The sequence below is a fragment of the Hibiscus syriacus genome, unplaced genomic scaffold (genome assembly GCF_006381635.1).
Source record: "Hibiscus syriacus cultivar Baekdansim isolate YM2019G1 unplaced genomic scaffold, ASM638163v2 tig00111648_pilon, whole genome shotgun sequence".
In the NCBI taxonomy this organism is placed as follows: domain Eukaryota; kingdom Viridiplantae; phylum Streptophyta; class Magnoliopsida; order Malvales; family Malvaceae; genus Hibiscus; species Hibiscus syriacus.
The window spans coordinates 814181-837786 of record NW_024063145.1 but is presented as its reverse complement, the minus strand read 5'-3'; the positions used below and the strand labels follow the sequence as shown (position 1 = coordinate 837786).

The following is a 23606-nucleotide window of genomic DNA, read 5'->3' as shown; positions in this document are numbered from 1 at the left end:
TATTACTCTAGTCATACATTAAATGAAGCACAATTGAACTACATTACCACAAAGAAAGAATTACTTGTCTTGGTATTTGCTTTTGAAAACTTTAGACCATACCTAATAAGCACTAAAGTTATTGTTCAGACTGATCACTTGGCTATAAAATACTTAGTGCATAAAAAAGATGCAAAGCCTATACTTATTAGGTGGATTTTACTTTTCGCAAGAATTCGACTTAGAGGTTGTAGATAGAAAAGGTATTGAAAACCAATTTGTTGATCATTTATCTAGGTTAGAGAACAATTCTAAATGCCATGACACTGTATACATTCAAGAGGATTTTCCTGCTGATAAAATTTTATATGCCATGAAAATCTCGTGGTACGCTGACCTTGTTAATTTTCTTGTTAGTGGAATATTGCCTTTTGATTTGAACAGCCAGGGTAAAAAGAAATTCAAGCATGACACAATGTATTATTTTTGGGATGAGCCATATTTGTTTAAACTTTATGCTGATCAGATCATTAGACGATATGTACGTGAAGAAGAACAATACGACATTCTATACCATTGTCATTCGGCCCCAAGAGAAGGCCATTTTGGAGGAGCAAGGATTGTTTCTAAGGTCCTGCAATCAGGCTTTTATTGTACAACTCTGTTTAGAGATGCTCATACATTTTATAAATCTTTTGATCGATGCCAATGCACTGTAAATATATCCAAGCATCACGAATTGCCACTGTAAGGTATTTTGGAAATGGAGTTTTTTATGTTTGGGGTATCGATTTCATGGGACCATTCTCATATTCTGGAGGAGATCTATACATCTTGCTTGATGTGGATTATGTATCCAAGTGGTAGAAGCAATAGCAACATCAATGAATGACTTTAAAATTGTACTCAGGTTTTTACACAAGCATATTTTCACTCGGTTTGGAGTACCTCGAACTATCATTAGTGATGAAGGAACTCATTTTGATAACAAGTTCGTCATAAGATTGCCACGGCATATCATCCGCAAACAAATGGTCAAGCTAAGATATCCAATTGTGAGATCAAGTAGATTTTAGAAAAAGTGGTGAACCCAAGGCGGAAGGATTGATCACCAAAATTAGATGAAGCACTTTGGGCGTATAGAACATGGTACAAAACTCCTCTGGGTATGTCACCATTCAACCTGGTGTATGGGAAGGCTTGTCATCTCCCGGTTAAACTCGAACATAAGGAGTATTGGACCATTAAGCAATTGAATTTTTATATTAAGTTAGTTGGGGTAGAGATTGTTGGAACTTAACGAAATGGAAGACTTTAGGACACAAGCATATGAAAATGCACGAATATACAAGGAAAAACCAAGAAGTGGCACGACCAAAAACTGATGCCCCATCATTTTCATGTTAGCCATAAAGTATTGCTTTACAATTCCAGACTTAAATGTTTTACTAGGAAGCTTAAATCTTGATGGTCATGACCATTTCAGGTAATTATGTTTATCCCCATGGAGCCGTTGACATCAAGAATATAAATGATGGGACGATTTTCAAAGTCAATGGCCAGCGTCTGAAAGCTTATAATGGAGTTCCACCTCTGCGTGCCAAGGCATTGTTGTACTTGCACGATGCTGAAGTGTGCCCAACTGAAAACTAAATTTCAATGTCATGGCATTGAATTTGTTGATTGTTCATAAATAATAAATTTATTATTTCCTTTTTTTATTTTTATTCTTATTTTTTTGTGTATAATTCTGGTTTGTTTTATAGGGGACTCACAGTACTACAGCCATACATGGAGTTGTTATCAAGGGAGGAAAGGAAAAAGAAATTTAAAGGGGAAATATTCTTTTTAATTTAATCCTTTATTTTATTTTTTTCCTTATTTTTACTTTTGTTTCTCCATTGTCTTGTTACATCACATTTAATTTTACAATTTACTTTTTCTTTTTCTCACTACCCATTTATCCCATCCACTCATTTCTTTTCAATTGTCCACTAACTCCATCTTTCTCACTATTTCTTTTAATTTTTATAGTTTACATCTCTAGAACCATATGACGTCGATCCCCCTATTAATGAACTGACCCCCGACCATCAACGATTCCCGACACTAGACCCACCTGATGTTCTAGCTGATAAAACCCAGAGTCAAGTTCCTACTCCTAAACCCTCTTCTATACAATACAGCAGTCGATATACAAAAAAATCGGTTGGATGTATCAACATCTCTCATTCATATTCAACATCTTCATATTCCAGTCCTGCACCACTTCGCAAGTGTACAAGACGAGGAGCTTCCAGTACCTCCACAGCAACACCACAACATATAACATGAGGTACTTTCATTTACATCCATTTGTATTCATTTTGCATTTCATCGCATGGAATATAGTTATATTTTGTTCTCTTTAAACATTGAGGACAATGTTTCCCTTAAGCTTGGGGGAGCTAGTGTTCTTTTTAGAACATGTGCATGATAGTATTAGTATAACATTATGCCATGGCAGCAGTAATTGGAAAGACAGTTAGATAAAATGTCTTGATGATACCTGCTTATGATGAACTTATTAGGCTAGAAATTGAATATAAATGACTATTGAAAAAGATATAACTGACTCTAGGGCTTGGTGCTTTGTGAATTATTCTTACACGATTTGTATGTTCTCTATACTTAAAAAATTTAGAAATTTTTATGAAAAACTCTAGTTATTCTTGGCATAGAAATTCAGTATTGTGCTTAGAGGATAAATCATTGATAACTCCCTTAAATATGATATTGTGAATAAATATTTCGGCATAGCTATAGAGGAACACTCCTCTGTATCGTGGCATTGCATGTAACTCTCTTCAATAAATAGCATCCATGCACATATGAGTGAATGAAAATAGTCACGAGATGACTCTACTTAACTAGATTGGGGATGGAATGTATACTCCATTTCACCTAGAGTGTGGGAAGGTATGTGTGATGAGTTGACTCCCTGCGTAGCAGTATAATAATAATAATAAAATGTGTAGTAAGTGAAAAGGGAGTATGAATGTGCTTAATGACATGGAAAAACTAGGGAACGTGATTAGAATTTGTTTAAATTTGTTAAGTATAGATTGGATACAATCACACACACACAACCATAAAGAATCTTGACCTAGGGAAAAGTACTTGAATTCTTGATATGCCTAGCATGTTGAAGCTAATTTTTCAAAGGGTTGAAATTCAATTTTTGTCCTATTGTTGAAAATTGCCATGACATTTTGATTGTGTTAATTACTATCCATTACTTGAGGACAAGCAATAGCTTAAGTTTGGGGATGTGATAACTTCCTAAAAATGCTACTTTTCATCCCTTTTTCACTTAATTTATTATTTGTTTAAAAGCTCATTTTAGTCATTTTAAGATCATGTAGTTATATATAGTTGCATTAGTGGTGGTATTGCTATTTTATCTTGTAAAGGTGTTGTATGAGAGACAGGTGTGGTTTTTTATGTTGTTAATGAAATAGCAAGAAAAATGTTGAATTGGGAAGGAATGTCGTGACATCACTCGTTACTGAAGCAGATGGAAATGCCTTGGCATTTCTGGCACAAATAAGGACAAAAAGATATTTTTGTAAAAGGAAAGCTGGCGAGGCACATATCTAATTGTTATAACTGCCTGCTGGGGACCACTTCCACCTGGGAGTATAAGATTCGCGTCAAGAAGTGATTCTAGGGGTATAATGGAATGTTAGAGCCCATTATTACCCTTGGATATTATATTTTTTATATACACCGCATATAAGAGAGAAATGGGGGAGAATTAACCACCTTCTTCTTCTCGGTATCCTTCTTTTAATTCTCTTATGGTGTTCCTCCATTTACAAGCTCCAAGGAGTGGCGAGATAGGCGTCCGAGAGGAGCTCGCAAGCTAAGGCGAGTCGTGGTGGTTGAGGAAAGCTTTGACTGCGCACGTCAAAGTCTTCTTCTCCTTTTCCCTTTGCTGTTATTTTCTATTTGATATTGTTTTGCTGGAACGGATAAATTTAATGTTTTATTTCATAGATGATTCGAACTCAACCATAAACTAACCTTATTTTGTGGGTTAATTTTATGGATGTTTGATATTATTTTAATGGTAGATTTACATTTATCTTTTGCATTTACTTGTTTTTCTTATGAATGCTTCATTGTCTAAGTTTGAAGGAGGCATGAGAGTGTCCATTACTTAGATGAAGGCTAGGTGTTTGAGAGAAACTTAGTTATTAATACTTGTAGTATTTGAGAGAAACACAAGTAAGATCGGCATAAGCAATGGGGTGTAGTATTTTCTTAAGCTTTGAACTGGCATAGTAATAGTGTATCATAATCCCTTAGTGCTTGAGAGAGACTAAGATAAGATTTCAACAACTAAGAGGGGCAATTTTTATCAATAGTGTAGGCTACCATAGTTGAGACTAAGAGTATATGTCGTGGAATACTATTCTATTAGGTTTCTTTGACTATAGATAGCATGAGCATTTTCAACAAATCCTGTCAAGCAAGTGAAGTTTAGATAAATTAAATCTACTTGAGAGATAAGTTTTAGTGTCCTTAAATCAATCCTTACCATTCATTCCCATGGAAGATTGTTATGTGAGGATTATCAAACAATCATTTATTTGTTGTTTTTACAATTTTTCATTACCTTGACATTTCTATCATTTTCAACATTATAATATACTATATCCATTACATTTCCATTTGCTACCCCATCAGACTATCAATCCATATCCACCAACATACACTTTCCATTACCGTAACATTCTCTATTAGTGCATATCATCACTAACTATACTTAGATAGAGTAGTGCTTTGCTTTGGTTAAACTTTGTAATTCCCACCAATCCCTGTGGAGATGATACTCACTCATCACTTTATTACTTGAGTGATTGTGTATACTTGCACATTATTTGCATATAATTTTATATTACTCACAACATGCAATAGTACCACATACTCCCTCATGCACTTCTTCAACGATCATTTTGGCTTTTTTTGGCATCCACCCACCTCATCAAAATCTGATCGTGACTTTTCTTATAAAAGATCTCACCATCAAGCACATACCCTACGGCCATTCTTCGAATCATTTTTTTTCATTCTCATTTACCTGCTAAGGTAGCTTTAATATCTGATGTATTGCAAGATAGCATAATACTAGGGATTCACATCCTCATATTCTTCTATGCTACAGCAGTGGGCTGGATACTTATAAGCTTGCATCTCAATAGGCATCATACTTGAACTTTTATTGACTTTAAAGGTTGTTGTCAAAGTTGCTACAGCATTCTCCATTTGATTCTCTTCTCTAGGAGGTAAGGGAATATCACTTCCTCAAACTCTTTGATAAGCTCCAGGACTAAATTATGGTATTCCACCAATTTAGGGTCTTTTGTTTCCCATTCACCCCTAAGTTGATAAATCATCAGGGCTGAATCCCCATATACTTTAAGTGTTTTTACTTTATGCTCAATGGAAGCTCTAAGACCAAGAATACATGCTTCATACTCAGCCATGTTGTTTGTGCAATCGAAATTCAATCGTCGGGTTAAATTATAGTGTTCTCCACTAGGTGAGACCAAATTACCCCAATCCCATGCCCCAAGGCATTTGAGGCGCCATCAAAATTCATCTTCCAATGTTCATCCATAGAAGTAACTACCTCTTCGATTGAAATAGCCATTAAGTCTTCATCTAGGAAATCAAAATTCAGCAATTCTTATTTTTTTCGAAGCCCTGCTTGCAATGAAATATGCTATAGCACTCCCTTTAACTATTTTTTGACTTACATACTGGATATCAAATTCAGTCAATGAAATCTATCAACGAGAAAATCTCCCAGATAAAGTAGGTACACCCATTATATATTTCAAAAGATCAAGTCTAGAGATCAGTCAAGTAGTTTGATACATCATATACTGTCAGAGCCTTTGAGTAGTCCAAACTAATGCACAACACAACTTTTCTATTGGTTAGTATTTTACCTTGCAATCAATGAACTTTTTGCTGAGGTAGTAGATTGCTCTCTCTTTTTTCTCAGTTTGGTCATGTTGCCTTAATGCACACCCCATTGAATTCTCGAAGATTGACAAGTAAAGAATTAATGCTTTGCCTGATATTGATGGCATTAAGACCGGAGCATTTGACAAATATCCCTTATTTGCTTCAAAATATCCTTGGCAATCATCTTTCCATATCCTTGGGTTATTTTTACGGAGAAGGCAAAAAATGTGATCACACTTCTCAATTAATTATGAAATAAACCGGGCGATGTAGTTTAATCCTCCTAGGAATCCTTGAACTGTTTTTGTGTTTGTGGGGGTGGTAAATCCTAAATAGCTTTGACTTTGTCTATGTCTACTTCAATCCTTTTTTTGCTTACTACAAACCCCAAGAGTTTCCCAGACGTTACTTTAAATGTACACTTTCTTGGATTGAGTTTTATCTGGCATTTTCTTAATCTTCGGAAGAGTTTCTTTAGGTTATCTACATGTTCTTCCTCCATTTTGGCCTTAACAATCATATCATCGACATAGACCTCTATTTCTTTATGCATCTTGTTATAGAACAGTGTTACCATGGCTCTTTGGTAGGTTGCCCCTTCATTCTTTAGCCCAAATGACATCACCTTATAGCAAAACGTGCCCCACATGGTGACAATTGTAGTTTTTTCATATCTTTCGGAAGCATGTTTATTTGATTATAACCTAAAAACATCTCCATGAATGAAAATAAGAAGTTTCTAGCAGTATTGTCCACTAGGGTGTCTTTGTGTGGCAAAGGGAAATTATATTTTGGGCTAGCCCTGTTAAGATCTCTATATTCAACACACATGCAAACTTTCTCGTACTTCTTCGGTACTGGAACAATATTTTCCACCCATTCCGGATAGTTGACTACTTTCACGAACCCAGCATCGAATTGCTTCTTTAATTCTTTAATTTTTAGCAGCATTTCGGGTCTCATCCTTTTGAACTTTTGTTGTACCGATTTACATTCTGGCTTTATCAGTAATTTGTGCACCACTAACTCAGTATCTAAACCTGGCATGTCCTTCTATGACCAAGCAAACACATATTTGTACTCTTGAATAAGCTTAATTAGACTTTGCCTTCCCTCAACAGATAGGGTGATGCCAAGTTTTATCTCTTTCTTGTTTTCATCTAATCCCAGATTCAAAATTTTAATGGGCTCTTCATGTGGCAGAATCTGTTTATTTTCTTTCTCCGCCATTTTTAGCAGTTCAGAAGGTAAGTCACATTCCTCATTATTATCATAACCCTTGAACCTATCTCCATGTCAGAATCATCAACATTCATACTATTGATATTGAAGGTCCTGAAAGAATAACGAACAAGAGAATATATATACATATACACATACAAGAGAATTTATCCCATATCAAAATAGAATAAAATAATAATATATATAATAGATAAAGAAATAAAAAATATGCACAGGATAATGTTTGCCACTTTGTGAATTGAAAGGAATGCATCTTTCATTAAAAATTAAAAACAAGTAGATTAACCCTTTACAAAAGATCACCTATTGCCCCGAGTTTTACACAATAAGGAAAGTTTTTGTGCATTACTCTGAAAAAGTTTTGTAAACTGTAGATAATTCTTCTGCAGTCCAATTATTTACAACAAAGTATGGCAATGCTAGATAGATGCACATAGCTCTTCCTTCTTCAATATCCTCCTTTGATATCACATTTATGCCCAAATCCCTCAAGGAATTTTCAATAACTGGCTTTTTAAATGACTGGCCTCCCTGAAACATATGGCCCCGGATATGAAGGTGTCACACTGTGGAAGAAAAGTCAAAGGCTCCCACTTAATATCCTCCCCGGCTAGCCTTGCTCTTCTCTTTTCCTAACTCTTCTGAATACCTTTCATCTTTTCCTTCATGGTTAAGTGGTATCTCATGCCAAAGCGATCTCTCTTGATGATAGAAAAACTGGACTGACAGATCCCTATAGGCAGTTCCCCATCCCTCTTTCAGCCTTGGCTCCCCTTCCTATAGTCAATTTCAGTTTCATTCTGGTACAATTAGATAGCTTGGGCTTCGATATTTTCCTCCCCTCAAACACGAAAGTGGCATTGATAAAATCCAAGGACCTGAAGGAGCTCTCAACAGCTTCTTCCTCCACTTCAACATATAGAGTGGTAGTAGATACAGAAGCAATGATGTCTTCCTCAGCACTAAGGTACACCAGTCTTCTCTCAATTACAAACTTGAGCTTCTCATGCAAAGTGGATGTCACGGCTCTTTCCTGGTGGATCAAATGCCTTCCCAATAAGCAATTATAGGTCGGCATGATATCTATGACAAGGAATTTGACCTCGTAAATTGATGGGCCTATGGTCAAAGAGATATCAATCTTCACCAGCACCTCTCTTTTCGTTCCGTCGAAAGCTCGACAGATGCTTTGGTAATTTCTCATGTGCGTATTGTCGGTCGATAACTTTTTCAGGGTCACTAAGGGCATTACATTCAAGGTTGAGCCGTTATCAAGTAGCACTCGGGATAACACATGCCTCTTACACCTCATGGTAATGTAAAGGGCCTTGGGATTGTTAACAATCTCGGATGGGATCTTGTCAACGGAGAAATAGATGAAATTGTCAGCTTAGATATTTGCAACTATTTGGTCAATCACTTACATATGTACATCCTTGGTATGAAAATTTGATTCAATACTTTTAATAAGGCATTCTGATGTACCTCAGAGCTTAATAGAAGAGTTAGGATCGAGATAAGAGCCGGTAGCTTGTGTAGCTGTTCAATGATGTTGTATTCGTTATGCTTTAAAAAAATTTAAAATAATCCACAACCTTGTTCTCCGTTATAGGCTCATTAATGATCGGCTCATCATTCTTCAGTAGTATCTCGACCCTCTTCCCTTTATCAACAGAAGATCTTTTTTTAGGTTCATTGGTCTGATTGGGAGAATAACATCTCCCACTTCTGGTGAAATAGCCTACCTCATCCACTTCTCCTTTGGCGACCTCTGAAATACTCATGTTATCCAACTAGCACTTGTATATCCAAGGGACCTATTTATTGTCCTTATAAGCGAAAGAATATGGGGTGTGATCACCACTTTAGGGGTTACTCTCTCTGTCATACGAGTTTTTGGCGTGATGGTTAGAGGATAGTTGACATTGTAGACTCCCTTGGATGCACCCTCGGATATATAAATCTCTATTTTTTCTGTTCAGCGGTTCTTGGTAAAATTCCATTTTCTTGTTATCCATCAGCCTTTGCACTAAGGTTCAGAACTTAGCACAATCATGTATGGTATGACCCTCACTGTTGTGGTATGGGAATGCACGCCTACTCCTTTCAACCATGCTTGAGACCATCAAGCCTACCTTAATCATATGCCTCCATACCCAATGCATGGGTGACTTCACCTCATTCACCTCGATTATAATCGTTTTTTCCTCTCTCCTCGATAATTGCATTAACCCCTGCATGGTTTGGCAGTGGATTCTGAGCCACATTAGGCTACTCATTATCACCAAAGTTGATGGCATTCCTATGCCTTAATCTTTGTACAATTTTTTTAAAGGCAACGTAATTTTCTATTGAATGCCCTGAAACACCTGCATGATATTCGCATTAGGCATTGACGTCAAACCACTTTGGGTAGGGGCTACATCAATAAAGTGTGGTAAGGAGACACCACATGCTAATCATACAAGATCTGAAACAGTTCTTTGTAGGTCATGGGGATCAGGTTAAATAGAAGCTTTTTTCTTTCTTGTCTCGATTATCTTACTCCTTGTCTGGAAGGGTTTTGTGTAGATGACCTGTGGCTTGAGGTCGAGATACGTTAATGTAGTTAGACTCCTACTTCCTCACGTTACTGGCCTCATTATCCTTTCCTTTAACTGGTGGCTTCCTATTAGATTCTCCTCCGTCAAACTTCCTACTCTTGATCGCCATCTCGATCATCTCTCCTGTTGTGACCACATTAGCAAAACTCTTGGATGAATTTCCTATGAGGTAGGCAAAGAATGAAGCTTTCAGAGTGTTCACAAAGAGCATGTTGGTTTTTTCTTTCTCAAGCAGTGGATGAACTTGTACAGCCACATCCCTCCAGCTTTGGGCATATTACCTAAAGCTTTCATTTATACCTCTTCTCCATGCTCTGCAACATGATTCAATTAGGTTCACGTCTTTCGCATGCTTACACTGCTCTAGAAAAGCTTTAGCCAAGTCCTTCCAGGATTTAATTTGAGCCTGACTCAACTTATTGTACCAACTGATGATTGATCCTACCAGACTCTTTTGAAAGCAATGGATTAATAGTTTATCATCCCCCACATAGCCGGTCATTTTTCTGCAGAATATAGTAATGTGTGAAGAAGGGCATCTTGTGCCATCAAGCTTTTCAAAATTCGAAATTTTGAACTTGGGTGGCAGCACTAAATCAGGAACCAGACTTAGCTCCTTGGCATCGATCCCATACATGCTAGCATCTTCTTTCATAGCTCGGATCTCATATTTCATTTGTTCTCATTTCTCCTTAAATTGCTTACTCTGTTTTTTTCCTCCTTTTTAAAAAACTAGGACATCTTCAACAGGGTGCGGATTTACAGAAGTGCAGGTAAGTTTATGTGTATTCTTCCTAGCTGAGCAATCGATGCCTGTTGTGCCCTAACATGCAGTGGTGTAAAGCCAGGGGATATATGGGTTATTCAGATGAGCCAACAGTGGGAGCCTTTCCACGATCAGCCCGTGGTTCGAAGCCTGGGGGATACACAGGTTCCTCGACATTAACACCAATAATCGAAGTCTCTTCTCGACTTGTGTTCTTTCCATGCAACATACTTTCCAGCCTTTCCATCATATCATTTTGTGTCTTTAAAATTTACTCTCGTATCTCCTCTTGATCTTTCTTAAAACTCTCTTGGATTTTGAGTTGAGTCCTCTCAATCTGGACAATTCTTTCATTCATTGTCTTTTTTCGAGTATGGTACAGATTCTTAGAAGTGTTCAGTATTATGCCATACAACCTTTTTATTAATATTGGTATTTTATTAATGAATAAAAAATAACTATTAGTTAATAAAATGTGATGCGAAAAGTAAATGCAGTGTTGATGCAATGTAAATGTAATGCAAGGTGTTGATTCTAGAACGATTCCTTAGAACAACTTTTTATATTAGAAACGAAGTTTGGTTACAAGGCTTAAATATATCACAGATAAATCTGATCTATTTCTCCTAATTGTTGGATGTACCCCAGTAAATCTAAAATCCTCTGAGCTTCTTCCGTCTCGAGCTTCAACCATTCGCTTACAGCATCAATTTCATGTGATAGGTCAACCAAATACTGAGCCACTCCTTGAGCATGTTGTAGGTAGCTAACGATGAGGTCATTCCTTTACTTAACTCTCCACTGAGCATGTTCCCAATGATGGCACCGCTGTATAACTTATTCATAGGGGACTATTTGCAGTTCACTTGTTTTTCTCTGAAAATCTTAAACCATGGCCTTGAGTTCATTTACTTGTTTCTTCAAGTTTCGACTTCCACACGGTTGAAAATGCTTTCTCGATTTCGGTACCGTCACAAAATTATCTTTAAACTCAAGATTCTACCTTTCAATTTCTCGTTCTGGGCCCGACTCTCTAGCAATTATTGCTGTAGTGAACTTTTTTCTCTTGAAAGCAGCTTCGCTTAATGTCTACTTTGCTTAAGATCTTCATTGTTTTCCCTGTTTAAACTTTCCACTTTCTGTCTCCATTCAGGAGGAGACTTACTTGAGCTAGTGGCCACCTGAGCCTTGACCATTCGTTGGTAAGACAATTAGAGATCATCGAAGTCCAATCTGAGTTTCTTCTCTACTTTTTCGATCTGGTCACTTGACCATTTTGGATACCGATTTCTAAGCTTCCCTGGTACGACACATTTTCCAATCTCTGTAATGTCTCCTTCCACTATTTCTTTTCAGCCTCAAAATCAAGTTAGACTAGTTCTAGCGGAGATGGTATCACTCTAAGATGTTCTTCCATAGGCAGAGTATTTTTGGGATTGTCCATTGGGATATTATCATTAATTATGTTGCTTCTCCACTCCTCGTACTCTTGTGATAGCCTTAAGTCAAATGTAAAGAGATTTACTCTACAAGTGTGCTTCCATACATCAGCAACCCCTTTGATTTTATTCTTGTATTGCTCACCTCTAAATGCAAACTCATACCCGAATCAATCCCAAGTCATTGAAATTAACTATCTCGACCCATACTACTTGGAAACCAATAACGGAGAATACCCTACATAACCCCATATGCCTAGCTACAAAACTCAATCTCTTTCTCCACACCTATATAGTATGTCTGAGGAAACGTTCAACGAAGTATGCCATAAAATATCACGTCTCGGATATCTTTGAAAATAACCATCCACTTCTCTTCAATGAAACCCTCGGGCCATTCCCGAGAAAGAAAATCCTTCAAAGGTGAAAATCCTTCAAAGGTGAAAATCCTTCTAGAAACCCTCGACTAGGTGCCCTCTCGACGTGTTTAAAGTGATTGAGGATCCAGACTAGCAACAGCGGTGCGCACCAAATGAAGCCTTCTTCTTCTCGTCTGCAAGAGTTCAAGGAACGAAACGTTTCTACCAAGATAGCCGGAATGGGATCCATATGTCTGTCCAGTCTCTCGAACAAGTCAATCACTGATACATCAACATGCTCCAAAACCTTCAGGAATATGACTAGACTATAAATACCCAGAGCAAACATGTCAATCTTCTTTCTTCTGTTGTGATGATGGTCGATCACTTCTCTTAGAACGATCTAGGTAATGTACTCTCTATCTCTCTTCCTTTTGATACCTCTTACGGCCCACTCTTCACTCATGCAGGTCATCAGAAGTAGTTTCTTCATGAAGGAATGAGTATTTGGGGGCTTGGTATACACCTTGTCTGTTTGGAATCTCGGACAACGAATTAAGGTGTGATATTCCTCTATAGTAGGTGTCATGTCCACTTGGTCAAAAGTGAAACAGCTATAGGCAGGGTTCCAAAATTATGCCAGAGCTCTAAATAGATTTCAATCAATCAGAACATCTAAGAGATACTAGATGTCACCATAGAGTTGATAAAACAACTGCTTAAAGAAAGCTTCCCACTTCCCCCAAATCTCTTTCAGCTCGCTCAGTTCATTTTGACGGATATTGATATGAGTGTACCCAATCAAATCTGACACATACCCAGGCTGTAAACTATCTTCGTTCGTTAGGTGGGACTGCTCGGACCATCTCTGAACGTATACATTATCTTCTACCTCTTTTTGAATCCTTCATTTCATATTATTAGCCTTCTATATGGACATTGGTCATGGATCAACACCATGAGATGAATAGTACAATGCAAAATGAGAACAAAATAAAAAAAAAGGACAAGAGAACATTAGTCAGTAATCATAAATGAAATATTCGGACATAATATAATTTGCCCACACCCAACCATGCTTTAGTACATCCTACCCAAACAGGATTTCTAACCACATACTTTGTTTATAGAAAATTCTAACCTCATGTCATCTAGTTCGCATGCTTATTTGAAAAAATAAAACTAACCACGTGATCTCTAGTTCGCATACATTTATTCGGGAATCAAAATTACACTACAAAAAATTAAAAGGCTCAAAAAGGCTTTTCCTTTTGTACTCTCCTCACAGGATTCTTATGATATGGGTAAGTCTTTATTTGGGTTCTAAGTTTACTATATGTTGGGTTAGGCTCTAAAGTAAGAGGTCGTTGAATTATCCTTGCCGGTGCTCCCTAGGGCTGTCGAACCCTCAATCCTGACCCAACGCAGGTTTTTGAATCGAGTTTAATTCAAGGGGACACGCCTTCTTATGTTCATATGGAGGTGAAAACCATCACGAGGACCATAAGTCATAAGCCCCATGAGCGATTCACTATCTCATACGAAGTTGAAAACCACACGATGGAGTAGCTTCTCACTCTTACTTAAATAGGACGGAGCGGGGTTTTACCTCATGTTATGCAAATGCAACTGTGCAGTGTGTGAGGAAAAGAGAAAACAAAACAAACACCAAACAGAAGTCTCAAAAACTTGAATAATTATTTACTCTGAAAACATTAGCAAACGAATCAGTACAAATATTTAGTGTTTAGTCAAATTATAAGCACTTATTTAATCCAAACAAGGGACCAAAAACCAAATTAGAACGAACTTGTAATTTTTATTTGCAAAGAAAAATAATTAGTCGACTAATGGTCAGACTCTCTAAAAAAAGTTTCTAGTGGAGTCGCCAAGTTGTCGAAACAGTTTTTTCGAAAGAGGGAAAAAGGGGTCCCATTTTTTAAATAATTTTTTATGACCGATTAATGATAAAACATGTTTTGAGGAGTCGCCACCAATCTTTAATTAGGGTGTGATTGGGCACCAAAAAATTTATTTGTCATTTTAATAAAATATTAAATTTAGTTAAAACAACAAACTTGCGGTCTGCGCTACCAAAATTCGAGTTCCGAAGTCGGTTACGTGTGGGAAAGCATTAGCACTCCCACAGGGCCCTAAATCGGTACCTAGTCGATTAATTAGTTGTCTTTGCAATGAAATTTTCAAGTTTGAGTCTAATTTAATTTAAGATCCCCTAAATATCATATTCAATGAATTTTTGGATGAAACATGATGATATTTAATTATTTCCTATTGAGAATAATCGATCTTTCATACCTTAAAGAAATCGATTCTTACTCCAATTGAAATAAAGAAATATTAAAATTTCATTCTAAAATTCACTATTAATTCAAAATAACATCACCCAAAATAATTTTAAGAGTGAAAAAGATAATATCTAATTATTTCTTATCGAGAATAAATGACCTCTCATACCTTAAAGCAGTCATTTATTATTCCAATCGAAATGAAGAGATATCACTATTTCATCTTAAAATTCAATATCGATTCGAGTGAAAACGATAATATCTAATGATTTCCAATCAAGAATAAATGACCTCTCATACCTTAAAGTAGTCATTTATTACTCCAATCGAAATGAAGAGATATCACTATTCCATATTAAAAATCAATATTAATTCAAGAGAGCATGATAATATCAAATTATTTCCAATCGAGAATAAGTGACCTCTTATGCCTTAGAGCAGTCATTTATTACTCCAACCAAAATGAAAAGATATTACTATTCTCAATATCAATTCGAGTGTTATTATTTCGAAAACCCATCAAAAAACACATGCAAAAATAAAGCAAATTAAAAGCATTTATCAAGCAAGTATAATTAATTATTTATTTTACCAATATTTAATGAGAATAAGGATGTTCAATTATTTAAATATCTCTAGAAGAGACCTTAGATTCGATCTAACAATCTTTTATCGATGAATTTAATTAAAAGAACATGATCATTTTCTCAATCCCTGAATTTTAAAATAAATTCGATTTAATTTAAGTCACTAAATGGGATATACTTTCGTTTTAAAATTATCGAAAGTAACTTTCTTATACGTTAAGACAGTCATTTTACGATAATATTAAATTGAACAAATATTACCCTTAGTCAATTTATTTCGATTCGAGTCAAGAGATGCTTATGAGGGTATTATGCAAAATTAATTAAGGACTAAAATGAACTAACATGCAAGCAACATGCAAAAATTAAAATAAAATAAAAATAGGACTAAAACATAAACAATCAAACCATCATGTCAAAATTAAAATAAAATAAAATATAAAAGTGACTAAAATGAGCATGCTTAATATTGGGTGCTAAAATTACAAAGAATAAAAATAAATAAAACATGGGCACTAAATTAAAAATAAACTAAAATTGCATGGCCAAATTAAAATAAATAAAAAGATAGATTCTGGTTCGAAATACACACATGCAGAAACTACATGGGTTATTTCCTAAATATTCCTTTTTTCCTAGCCTAAAATATACATTCGAATAAAAAAGGGAAAATTATTAAATTAGTCCATAAGCATTTAAAAAAATTAAACAGTCACTACACATGACCAAAATGCAAAACACGTATAAATATATAGGGACAAAAAAGGGTAAATTACAAAAATAATCTCTACATGTGACTAACATGTAAAAACACGCTAAAGTTAAGGGGACTAAACAACAATTAAACCAAAAATTTATAATATGCACAAAAAAACGTGTAAATTACAAAATTGATCCCTACAGGTGACTATTTTGCAAAAACACGCTTAAAGTCGAGGGACCTAAGCATGATTTCCCCTAAAACGTTTTCTATATATGCAATCTTTTGTTTTATTTTTCATTTTAAACTGAAATAAAAAAAACAATCATCTCTCTTTCTTTCTCTCATTTTCCTTCGCCCGGCCCACTGCCAGCCACCGCACACAGCGGTCGAACTCCCAAAACGACCCTCAAACTCCCCTATGACCTTCGATTCACTCTCTAGAAATCATATATGGGGTCAAAACCTAAAAAACAATCCTCTAAACACCCAAAAATCCCTTCAACATTTCAACTTCTAGCTCCAAATGCCAAGAAGGAGAATCGGTCGGACGGTTTGACTCCCCCCAGGTAAACTTCTCGACCCTTTATGTTTTTCTTACATGCAAAGTGTTTTTTTTTTTTGCTTTGTTATCTTTATTTTTTCTTATTTTGAAACTAAAAAAAATGAATAAAAATAAATAAATACCTTCAACTTTTTTCCCTTTATTGCTTTCGAAAATTTTGAGAAGGAAACCCCTTCTTATATTTCCGTTCGGGTTTATATAACCCATTTTTATAATATTTTTTACTTTGCTTACTTGCTTGGTAAAACAAAAATGGTCACAAAAAAATCATTGTTTGCGTTGCCTGTGTGTGTGGATTTGTTGCTTGTGTGTTGATTTGGGCTTCTGACAATGCAAAGGCTTCGGTTGGTAGCAGCATCAGTGGCCGGAGATTGGTGGAAACGGGAGGCAGCTGAGATGACCCTTGGTGTAATCTGGACCGTTGGATGGGTTCATATCGTGCGGCTAAGAGGGTGCGGCTAAAATGGGTTAGTGTGAAACCCTAACTGATGGTTAATATGGGTCGTTGGATCTCTCACAGATCCAACGGTTGGTCGTTGGATCTCTCACAGATGCAATAAAGTTTGAAAGCGACCAAAGCAACCATGATAGAATTTTGGAATTATAAAATGAATAAACAAATGTTTGTGTAATTGTGTTGCTTATTGGTGCGGATGATTGATTGCCTTTGATATTTAATTCCCGTGAAAATGACTTTTATTTAGTGACAGATGTACGTGTTTTTTACTATAGATAAGTGTTTATTCTAAAATTTTTGTTAATATTAATTATTAATTTTATTATCGTTATTAATCTTAAAATTTTATTTATATATGATCTATACGAAAAATTTCTATTGTTATACATATATTATTATCTTGCATTTTACTTTCAACATTTTATTTTAGAATAAAAGACTTAATATTTGACATAATAATTATTTTCTTCATTTTTCTTCTAGGAAATTTTAACCCTCAATATTTTATTTTAGGTTAAAAAACTATTATTTTAATGTGTTGATCATGTGTTAACTAATGATTTTCATATATAGAGAACTTTTTATCTCAAAGTAAAACGTTAGAGGTTAAATGTTAAAAATAAAAAAAATAAAAGCCAAAATAACTACTTTAGTAAACATTATTTTTGGCATTATGCCATTTAAAATTACACACAAGCATTGATAGACATTGATACAAAATTCCTAGATTATTTTTTCTTTACGAATCGAGGTGAGAAAGGGATAAAAATACCTAAATTTCATATTTTTTTTATTTTTGATACAAAATCGCTTTTGTTTTTTCAGTCTGATCAATTTCATATTTTCATTAAATGAATAAAATCCAATTACAAGATTTCCAATCATTCTTTATATGGAAATCAATTCAAAAGAAACATAATGCCATGGAATTGTGAAATGAATAACTGTGTTTCTCTCTCTCCCTAGTTTTATCAATATAAAGAGTTGTAGGTACAGCATGTAGCAACAATGGAGGCAACGCATATAAGTAGTGAAGGAAGGAGAGTGACATTCAAGAGCTGACTCTGACCTAAGAATCCTGCCAACGTTATTGTCGCATCTGCAATCACTCGAGCAATCGTCCCAGCTTCTGTCGATAGTAGTCCCCCGTTGTACGTTCCGCGCGATAGCCTCGATGACATTACCCGCGAGAGTAGAGACAAGTTGACACCTGAGGCCAACAATGGTAAAATTCTATGTTAATATAATGACATCGAAACAAGAGGAAACCACGCATATCATAACTTAGCATTTCCTTTCTGCAACATATCATTCTCAGAGAATTATGTCATGAAAAAAGGTATCTATCTACCTTCGAGCACTTCGGCCGACACAAACATGATGAGCCCTGAGCACACATACTGGGGTACAGTGTAAGGTATTATCATATGGAAGCTTAGCAGTATTCCTATGCAAACCATAATTTCAGATGCCAATAAAATTTGCCTGCAATGAACACAAATCCAGAGATCATGATCAACAAAGATATGAATACCGAGTTATTTTAAATTTAACTAAAAACGGAGCACACTTTTGAAAAAAAACAATACCTGTCTTCAAACATATTGCTAATGTAGCTGCCAACAACAATGTTCACCGGAAGAACTGTTAACCCAAGACATGCGAGAAAAATGGAAACTGTGCTCGTAGACCAGCTGAAATAGTATGTGGTGATGACACTGGATTCTGAGAGTAAAATTTCCATTGCGTACTTGAGCATGAAATATATCAATAACTGAACCTGATGATAGTATAAGAATCCAGTCAGAAATATTCAAGTATTAAAAGTATCAACAACTAAGCTCATTTTCTTGGCCTAAACCAATACACAAGTCACAGTTCCTTGACGAGCAAGACATAAATAGCAAGACAAACAGTAAGACATAAATAGCAAGACAAACAGTAAGACATAAATAGCAAGACATAAACAGTAAGACATAAATAGCAAGACATAAACAGTAAGACATAAATAGCAAGACATAAACAGTAAGACATAAATAGCAAGACATAAACAGTAAGACATAAATAGCAAGACATAAACAGTAAGAAATAAATAGCAAGACATAAACATCTCCCAGGTATACTACTACAACATTGCAAATTACTTCAGATGCACACTTTGATTTACAGAACATTTGAACTCAAGCCAGCATTTGATTAAATCGAATACCTTTACTGAGGGTGTAAGTAGTCTATAAGCTGACATAAATGATGTAGCAGGCTGACGGGATTCCTCTGAAGCTTCTTCACTTCCATCACCTTCTGGATCCTCGTCGTCTTCTTGCTTCTCTTCTGATGTAATCAGCAATGGTTGTTTACCTTCGTCAAGTACACTATTTTCTACCGTTTCTGTATTTACAGGATGTAACATTCAAATCAATCATTTTAGTGGATTGCTTAAAATGCCAAGCCCCAAAAGATGAGTGATAGAAGAACACGCACCTGAACCAGATGCATGAGGCTCTTCTGTATCACGGGATGGTTCTTGAAATGAGATCCACAACCATATCAGATATAGAAGCCAAGCTACAGCCATAACCCATCCTGGCAAAGTGTTTTGATCAAATGTAAATTTGTAAATCTTGAAATTTGTCTGAAGTATGCCAGCAAGAGCAGGACCACAAGCCATCCCCAAAGCGCTGGCACTAACAAAACCAGCTGATGCCTGCATCCTGATTTTTAGCGGTACACAATCACTGATATAACGGCGATTAACAGCTCTAGCAGAACCAAATCTGCAAAGACAAGATTAACTTTATCAAGCTAAAAAAAGTAAAAATGTAATAATATGTCTTCCAACTTTTAAATTGATAACATTCATTGGTTAAGTTGCAATTAGGACATGAAATCATATTTAATCTCCAATTCTATTCCTACCCTGCATGATTCTGACCAGCCTCAGTTTTTCCCTACAAGTAATATAATAAATGTAATCAAAGAAGAAAATTTTAAAATGGTTTTGCTTTGTGTCATCATTCATTAAGAGGTTCTACAATACTGCAGTCTAAATCGTTAAAGTGAGCTTTGATTATGTCTATAGAATGATTGTGTCACATCAATACTATATATACTTTGAGTGCTGACAAGTTAGAAGAGGAAAAGGAAGAACCCATACCCACAAAAAAGTCGACCAAGTAGAAGAACTGTTAATGAGTTCATATCATAAGCCATTGCGTACATTGCATTTCCCACAAAAAGGACAATACTGCTAAATACGAGTGGTCTGAAGTATGATTGATTAGACCATGCACTAAAATACACAGAAGAAAAAACCTGTGCAACAGCCATTGCCCCAATAACAATACCACAAACTGTTGCAGCAGCTCCAAGCCTCATGGAGTAGTCATCTGCTGTAGGGACAATAATATATGTATTGACCATATAGAGGAATGTGTTTGCCAAGTTCAAGAGGAGGGCCATGAAATGATATTTCTCTTCATCAATGCGTCGTTCATCAGCAGGAGCAGGTAGCTCTTCTTGCATAATGAGAGCATGTTGTGCTAGAAAGTTTAGGAAGTTTGTTGAGTAAGTTAGCCTATCAACAGCTGCTTTTATTGCATCAACAACAGGATCCTGCAGGTGATCCAAGTAAATAGCACACCCATAGCTTTATTACCATATAACTATTTTGGCAGAGGAAGTAAGATGACAAATTAAATACAAATGTATATATCAGAAAAACCTGGAGAGGGAGGGCAGGAGGATCATAAATTGATAAGTAGCTTCCTTGACGGTCCTGGAGTTCATGAAGATTACGAGAAATTGCTCCAACAACAGCCCCTAAACCCTGCAATTTATACAACTAGAAAGTAAGCATATTGGGTACCGGCCATAACTGCCTCTGCATACCCTACTATTACATGTTCACAGTCTCATCTAAAAACTAAGCAGGAGCTGGATAGGAAAACCCCATCTACAAGCTTTATTAGAAATAGAAATAGAAATAGAAATGACAAATATGAAAGCAAAGCCTGTATGAATCTGGCACATTACCACATGCTTGAACACTTGTTGCAACTGCGAATAAGGATGATTAGCACGAGTTTTAACATAGTAATCGGTGAATCTATAGCGAAAGCGTTTATCAAATTTTTTCAATATCTTGCGCAGTCCAATAGCATTCATTTCAACAAAGTAGAGAAGCTTCAACAGGTCTTGTCCCACTGCTCTATAATCCTCTCTGAGTTCAGTTATTTGGGATATTTCTGGCTCCCCCTCAAGTGCATCATGTTGTTCTCTAAGCTTTGTTAACCTGCTTGCAAGTTGACCTTGTTGCTCTAATATAAAAAGGACAATCTTCTCAATCTAAAATTTAGATACAAAAAATCATGAGAATACAGCAGATTGAGCCTTGAGAAAACATTTTTCATGCGCTCTTATGATAGTAAGCATGAAAAAAAACACACCATACCAGCATTCACCCGGGAATGAGTGCACAATGAGCATAGAGAAACAAATATGAGAATAAACAAGATATCCATAAACCAAAGGCATACTGAAGAGGTAAAATGGGCATAAACTCTCACAAGACCATCGGTAACCTTTATATGATTATAATCCCTCTTCCCCTGGATCATGATACATCTCATTGCTGATACGGACCATTATAAAGTAGTATTTTACCACTAAAAAGGCAGTAAAATGTAATTCAACAACAAAAAGCAAAGGATGAATAATATAGAAGACAAACTAAAAGAATCCTCATAAACATATCTGTAATCTATCCCCCACTACTTTCAAGACCTACTCTTTTGCCCTTAACAATACATGAATAGGAAAAGGAGCAAGTGAAAATAAGGGTAAAATAAATCAGATTTCGAAAGCAGAATATCAGTATGTTTTTGTGGGTTCCATAATATTCCCAGTGATTCAAGCCTTTGGTCATAGGTTTGCATGAAAACTAGATGCTGATACTTTGAAGTTCATTTTCAAAATACCTGATTATCCAGCATTCTTGAGAAATCCTTGAGAACATGTCGACGATCTTGTGTCCCAACTTCAATTTCATTAGCATACTGTTTGACTCTCTTCTTCATTAATTTGTAGTTTATGTAAAATCTGCAAAGAATTAAAAGTTGACAAGATGATAAATAAAGTCTCCCCACCAATGACATTTAGATTTGTCACATGTAAATTCTCCATGTTCACATAAGACTGATAGTGGCAAATCAAGCACCATATGCAATGGCAGAGCCAGGGGCAGGCAGTGGCCTTGCGGCCACACCTACCCCTAAAAAATATGGAAAACCGCAGTTTAGTCCCTTAAACATATGAAATTATGAGGATAAAATTGCACTTTGATCCCCCAAAAATTGAAACTTCAATCCCCCCCCCCCAACATAAAGAAGTGTTCTGGCTTCACCCCTGACCATATGCTATTAGAGAAGGTAACCACATTTTTTTATTTTATGATGTTAGGGTAAAACAAGGTAGTATTTGTTCAAAGACTCTCAACCATTTGAAAATGAACACTCATACCCTTGCACTCGGGACCTCAAGAGATAACAACAATAACTTAAACACCGAGGTCGCTTGGTTCGTGCAAGGTGACCACATTAACTTCAATGAAAGATGACTTAATAGAATATATCAAACTGTCTAGCAGCATGTTGCAAGATCAAAGAGCATAGTTTTCATATAGGGGGCAGTTCAACAACAACATACACAAAAATAAGAGAATATGAAAACATACCCTTGCCATTCCTCAATTTGTCTTTCCTTCAACTTCTTCCCAAAGGCAACCATCTCGCACTACACATAAAATGAAGTAAACAATATACTAATGGTTAGTCTCTCTCCTTGTACAGTTTTGCTAGAATTACTAGTCGATAAATAGAAATTCATACTATGTATCATATGATCATGAAACTATCACTGCATCAAACGCCACTGGAAAAGTCATCCTAATTGACTTGGTCACCCAAATAAAGTCAATAATCACAACAGCTGGCAAATATTAAAGAGACTTTTATTGATGTTCTGTTTGGTTACCAAGAAAGTTGGAGAAGAAAACACCGAAAATAAAGTTAAGGATGCCAAACCATAAGAAGAATGAATGGGTACCGATTGTTTTCCCAGAACCCACATAAAATCAAAAGCAAAAGAAACTGAAAGAAGTGAATTACCTGATGAAACAAAGCAAAAGCACCTCTTCTTGTAGCTGGAAACAAACTTAGATGACAATCAACGAACAATACTTATAAACCCAAGATATCTGCAAGAACCAAGATGATCTTTTTCAGACGAGTCGGAACCGGCGGCGGTTGTGTTTGGTAAACTGAAGGAAAATGAAAAAAAGGGTGTTGAGTGTGAAGAAGATGCGATGAAAAACATACAATTTTGAGATAATTGATGAAAGGATGAAACTGGAATTTTGAGTGATTGTTTATCCAATTATTAGGAGAGAAGGAAGGGGTGAATCTTTATTATTTATTTTATGTTAAACTACGGTTTAATTTTTTAAACCATCAATTCTTATTTATTTTTAAACTATCATTTTTATTTATTTTAGTATCTAAATTTTATTTTTTTAATTATATTTAATAT

The 23606-nt window shown here is 35.7% G+C and overlaps 1 protein-coding gene across 1 annotated transcript; it reads right to left on the bottom strand.

The window, feature by feature from the left end:
- Positions 1 to 17992: 17992 nt before the first annotated feature.
- Positions 17993 to 22805, bottom strand: LOC120166891 (SPX domain-containing membrane protein At4g22990-like). Its single transcript, XM_039176068.1, has 10 exons — positions 22753 to 22805; positions 21998 to 22118; positions 21054 to 21365; positions 20743 to 20847; positions 20176 to 20633; positions 19503 to 19795; positions 19231 to 19409; positions 18611 to 18801; positions 18373 to 18506; positions 17993 to 18231 (listed from the first exon to the last, which is right to left on the bottom strand). The coding sequence occupies exons 1-10, from the start codon at positions 22803 to 22805 to the stop codon at positions 17993 to 17995; spliced, it is 2085 nt and encodes a 694-aa protein (XP_039031999.1).
- Positions 22806 to 23606: the final 801 nt, after the last annotated feature.

Coding starts and splice junctions, on each gene's coding strand:
- LOC120166891 (XM_039176068.1), bottom strand. CDS start 22,805: ATGGTTGCCTTTGGGAAGAAGTTGAAGGAAAGACAAATTGAGGAATGG. Junction 19,410..19,502: donor GCCTCATGCATCTGGTTCAG/GTGCGTGTTCTT, acceptor CTGTAAATACAG/AAACGGTAGAAAATAGTGTA. Junction 18,802..19,230: donor TACTTACACCCTCAGTAAAG/GTATTCGATTTA, acceptor TACTATCATCAG/GTTCAGTTATTGATATATTT.